This window comes from Terrapene carolina, unplaced genomic scaffold, assembly GCF_002925995.2.
Source record: "Terrapene carolina triunguis isolate 2854851 unplaced genomic scaffold, T_m_triunguis-2.0 Scaffold18542, whole genome shotgun sequence".
NCBI classification, from domain to species: Eukaryota; Metazoa; Chordata; order Testudines; family Emydidae; genus Terrapene; species Terrapene triunguis.
Genome location: NW_020682893.1, coordinates 4,069 through 9,548, shown reverse-complemented (window position 1 = coordinate 9,548; position 5,480 = coordinate 4,069). Strand labels below are relative to the sequence as shown.

The 5,480-nt window shown below is 45.9% G+C and overlaps 1 protein-coding gene across 1 annotated transcript; it reads left to right on the top strand.

The window, feature by feature from the left end:
- Positions 1-2: 2 nt before the first annotated feature.
- Positions 3-4,571, top strand: LOC112111142 (myosin-6-like; the record flags this gene model as incomplete). The annotated part of the gene is made up of 7 exons (XM_026661870.1): positions 3-194; positions 1,727-1,969; positions 2,077-2,253; positions 2,340-2,485; positions 2,567-2,657; positions 3,194-3,583; positions 4,445-4,571. Coding segments are annotated over exons 1-7 (1,366 nt in total), but the record flags the coding sequence as incomplete, so codon positions are not given.
- Positions 4,572-5,480: the final 909 nt, after the last annotated feature.

Genomic DNA, 5,480 nt, shown 5'->3' with positions numbered 1-5,480 from the left:
GGATGAAGCTGTACTTCAAGATCAAGCCCTTGCTGAAGAGTGCTGAATCTGAGAAGGAAATGGCCAACATGAAGGAAGAGTTTGAGAAAACGAAGGAGGAGCTTGCTAAGTCTGAGGCAAAAAGGAAAGAACTGGAGGAAAAAATGGTGACCCTGCTGCAAGAGAAAAACGACCTGCAGCTCCAAGTACAATCTGTGAGTATCACCAGTGCATTCAACCCTTATTGTACAGTAGAAAGGTCCAAGCTGAAAGTTCCCAATGCAACTTTCCCATGAAGCATCCCATTAATAGCACTGGGATCAGTGTTTGGCCAAGATAAAATATTCCCTGTGTTTAAAATATAAAGTATCGGTGTATAAATAAATAAATAAATAAATAACAATACTCCCAGCCACGTATGACAGGTCATGCCCTAAAACAAAGTGAGAGCAAGCAAATTTGGAGAAGCAAAGCTAAGCTCTTTAAATACTCCTGCCGCATCCATGGCAATTTACTGTGACAGTGCCAATGTATTCACAAGCCCTGATGAATTTACACATCTGCTGTACCCTTTAAATGTATTATGCCACCGATGTTGCCATCCCAGGCTGGATTAAGGCAATCTGGAGCATCACACACACCATGACGAGGGGCCGTCTATGGCTCCACCTGCACAGCCCAGCCCTGTGATGTGGTCCCCCCACCCCTCCAACACACACAGTTGAAATGGCAGTGGCAGCAGGGCTCCTCCCTTCCCAGAGAAGCAGTGACCACAGTACGAGGTCCTCTTTTCCCAGAAGAAGAGGCAGAAAGGGCCTCCTCTCCTCTGGAGCAGCAGTGGCGGATGTAGGGTTCCCTCTCTCCCTCCACAGAAGTAGAGGTGGCAGCACCCTGAGTACTTGCTTTATGAGCCAGGGTGTGTGCAAGGCGGGAAAAGCAGGGACACGGCCCCCCAGTAATTGGCGGGGGCACAGAACTCCTCTGGTGGCCCTAGGGTGATCAGATGTCCTGATTTTATAGGGACAGTCCTGATTTTGGGGTCTTTTTCTTATATAGGCTCCTATTACCCCCCACCCCCGTCCTGATTTTTCACACTTGCTGTCTGGCCACCCTAGGCAGCCCCAGGGCAGTGGAGGGAGACTGAATGCTGGGCAGCCAGATCCCCTCTTCCAGGAGCCAGAGTTCTCCGGAGCTCACTCACCCTGCCCCCTTCTCTGCCTCCACCAATTAGCGCTGAGATGATATGGAATGACAATCCTCTTAACCAATAGTAGTGCGGCAGTGAGCAGAGTCTCTGGGGGTGGGGCAGGCAAGGGAGGGATTGGTAGAGTGGGGAGCACAGCGTCCCCGGACAATGGTGGTGGGAGCACAGGGTACCCTGTGGCAGTGCTGGGTAGGAGGGGGGAGCACAAGGCCCCCAGTGGTGCCCCAGGGGGAGAGCGAACTCCTCTGGCCAAAAATATGAACTGGTGAGAGATGCTTCACTTATGGCCAGATATTTGAAAAATATTTGTTTTTCATTTCTGAGTTGTGTTGAAGTTAGATAAATTTCAGGCCAAATGGTTGTTTTTTTCCGGAAAATTTTAAGTGACTGATAATATAAGCTACAAGTGGAAGTGTCATCAAAACCATAACTATAAAATACCTATTCCATGTTATAAAAGATGCAGTAAAAGTCATTATGAGACAAACACCAGTAAAAAAAAAAAACCTTTTAGAAAAGATCCTAATAATGGATTCACTGTAGGAATCTGATGGCTTGGCTGATGCTGAGGAAAGATGTGACCAGCTGATCAAAACCAAAATCCAACTTGAAGCTAAAATTAAGGAGCTGAGTGAAAGAGCAGAGGATGAGGAGGAGATGAACGCTGAGCTGACAGCCAAAAAGAGGAAACTGGAGGACGAGTGTTCAGAGCTGAAGAAAGACATTGATGACCTTGAGTTAACATTGGCCAAGGTTGAAAAGGAAAAACATGCCACAGAAAACAAGGTATAAGGCAGAATCTCTAACAAAGATTCTAAAATATGACACTGTTGGTTCACAAACAATAACGTTTTGTATCCATTTTCTTTAACTACCTTTGTTTAACTCTGCAGGTGAAAAACCTCACTGAGGAGATGGCAGTCCTGGATGAAACCATTGCTAAACTGACAAAGGAAAAGAAAGCCCTCCAGGAGGCCCATCAGCAGACCCTGGATGACCTGCAGGCAGAAGAGGACAAAGTGAACACACTGAGCAAAGCTAAAACCAAGCTGGAGCAGCAAGTGGACGATGTAGGCACAATAACATATTGAGAGAATAAAACCAGTGTGAAATTAGGCTCTTGTTAGCAGAGAATTTATGGTCTTTTTCTGTTTAGCTTGAAGGGTCGCTGGAGCAAGAGAAGAAGATTCGCATGGACCTTGAAAGATCGAAGAGGAAACTTGAAGGAGATTTGAAGCTGGCCCAAGAATCCACAATGGATTTAGAAAATGATAAACAGCAGCTGGAGGAAAAACTGAAGAAGTAGGTATGGTTTGCAGGGGGTGTCATGCAGATACATTTTGTTCCGGCATTAACTCTTTTTTTCTTTGTGCGTGTGAAAAGGAAAGACTTTGAAATCAGTCAATTCCAAAGCAAAATTGAGGATGAGCAAGTCCTGGGCGTCCAGCTGCAGAAGAAGATCAAAGAGTTACAGGCTAGTCATTAATTCTTTCTCTTCTGGCCTTCAGAACGAGTTCAGTTAAAAGGAAGCCATCTTTCTTAGGCTTGGTCTAAGTTAGGTTGACATAGTCATGTCGGCCAGGGGTTTGATAAAACCACATCCCTGACTGACATAGATTTGCCCAGTGTAGATGCACACCAGCTGTGTTGGTGGAAGAAAGCTTCCATCAATGTAGGCGGACGAGAGGAGGGAGAAAGGAGGGAGAGTTGTACCAGGGCCCTGAGCTCAGGGGATCCCCAAAACATCTTTAACATCTGTGTAAATAAAGTGAAATGGAAAGAGGTGAACACAGTGAACGTGATGTACCAGGGACCCAAATTTCTCTCAGTGGGTTTGGATGTAGCTATCCTAGTTCAGGGAGGTGGTGTTTCCTTGCCACCAGAATCCCCTGTTGTCAGTGTAGGCTGCATCTATTCTACGGTGTTATGCCAGCAGAACTCTGCCGACAGCCATACTGGTGTTGACCCCAGAATGAATCCACAGTCTTAGTGTTTCCTGTCGTTCTCTAGGCTCGTATTGAGGAGCTGGAGGAGGAGATAGAGGCTGAACGTGCCTCTCGTGCGAAAGCAGAGAAGCAGCGGGGTGATCTCTCCAGGGAACTTGAGGAGATCAGTGAGCGTCTGGAAGAAGCTGGTGGAGCAACAGCGGTTCAGATTGAAATGAACAAGAAGCGTGAGGCAGAATTCCAGAAAATGCGCCGAGACCTTGAAGAGGCCACTCTGCAGCATGAAGCCACAGCTGCCGCCCTCCGGAAGAAGCACGCGGACAGCACAGCAGAGCTTGGGGAGCAAATCGACAACCTGCAACGAGTCAAGCAGAAGCTGGAGAAAGAGAAAAGTGAACTGAAGATGGAGATTGACGACCTGGCTAGTAACATGGAGACTGTCTCCAAAGCCAAGGTACAAAGCTGTGTATTGAAAGTGCTGTCTTTATCCTAAGTGTTATTGCAGCTGAAAAGAACAGAGGATTTATATTTAATTATATCAAATTTACATGTAAGCAGGGTGTAAAAGAAGGGTAAGAGCTGTACATGTATTACTATGAGTTGGCGTTTAGTAATTTTGGCACTAATATAATGATAACTAATGGGTACTTTTGGTTTATAAGATAAGAACCAAATGCAGGGTTGAATAAAGTCTAAGGCTAATGGCCAATGTTTTGATAGGAAAGAAACTTGGAATCCAAAGGCCTGTACCTTTATTAGTCCAGGTTAGTACCACGTTAGCAGGAAAGACCTTCACAATTATTATTATTATTACACTGAAACTTTAATTAAATGATTAAAATTTAAATAATAAAAGAAAAACATTAAAAACTTCTGACAGATTAATTATCTCAACATCACTCTTTTTTACTTTCCTGCCTTTTTCTCTTCTGCCCTCCCTTCCCTCCCTCTGATCACTGTAAAGTGCTGAGTTTTGTTAATAGTAAATACGCAATAAATCATGATTTAAAATAAAAATCAAGGACTCTGCATCTCAACTGACAATCTGTTCCTTAATTTAAACAAGTGAGATAACATTTGAATGATTTATGACAATACATTATCACACACTACTACATATCGTGGTGCATATCTTCTATAAGTCCTGCAGTCTTAGTGATATAAGTCCTTACTATAGAACTGTTTTCTCTCTTAAACGCTGGCTAGCGTTTTGTGGTCCATGAGAGTTGCAGATGCTTAGCACCTCATGTGATCTCAGAATACAACAGAGCCAGTTGTGTAGCCTCTTTCCTTTTGTCCATTTCACATATTGCAGGCAAACCTTGAGAAGATTTGCCGCACTCTGGAAGATCAGCTTAGTGAGGTTAAGACAAAGGAAGAGGAGCACCAGCGCCTGATCAATGACCTGAGCACTCAACGAGCTCGTCTACAGACAGAAGCAGGTAAGACACTTCTAAGTCTTTGCTTCAAGGTAGAAATTTGACCAGTCTATGCCTGAGAATTGGGATACTTCTGACAATGGTGAATTTATCTCTCTATGGCTTAGAATCTACCTGCCATTCTATGTGATGCCTATAAACACTCTAGATCATCATAAGTCAGATCATTACCAAGTAGAAATCCCTTCTTGAATACTTCATGCTAATAGAATAAAGACTAAAAGATTTTTGTTTTATTTTGAACACATCACCAAATGCATTGCTACCGCTGCTACTGCTAAGAATAATAAGGAAGAGAGGGGAAATGACACACTAATGAAATTTGCAGAGGATACTTATATGGGGAGAGTTGCAAAACCCAGCAGGGAGGGGTAAGGAGCAGGGACCAGGGTGGGGTGGCAGGGGCTCCTGGGAGGGTAGAGTAGGGAAACTACCTGGTGGAGGCTTCTAGGATGGGATGGGTCTAGGGGCTCATGGGCTAGGGAGGTCAGGGTGGTATGGTGGGGGGCACCTTGAAGGGGAAGAGGAGGGTCCGGCTGGTGGGGGGTTTCTGGGAGGGGAAGAGGAGGATCAGGCTGATTGGGGGATGCCTGGGAGGAGAAGAGGGGGAGTCAGGGTGATGGGGGAGCCTGGGAGGGGAAGAGGAGGGTCAGGATGATGAGGGATGCCTGGAAGGAGAAGAGGGGAAGTCAGGCTGGTGGGGGGTGTCTATGTGAGGAAGAGAAGGGACAGGGTGGCGTGTGTGTCCAGGGATGGGGGGTCAGTGGCCGGTGTTTCTGACTCTCAGCGATGGCAATCCCCTTTGGGTCCCATTAAATCTGGCCTGACTGCCCCGGCTGTCATGCTGGGGGGCGGCTGGGCCAGACTTCAGTGAGTGGTGTAGTGACCTGTTGAATGGGATTGCAGGCTACC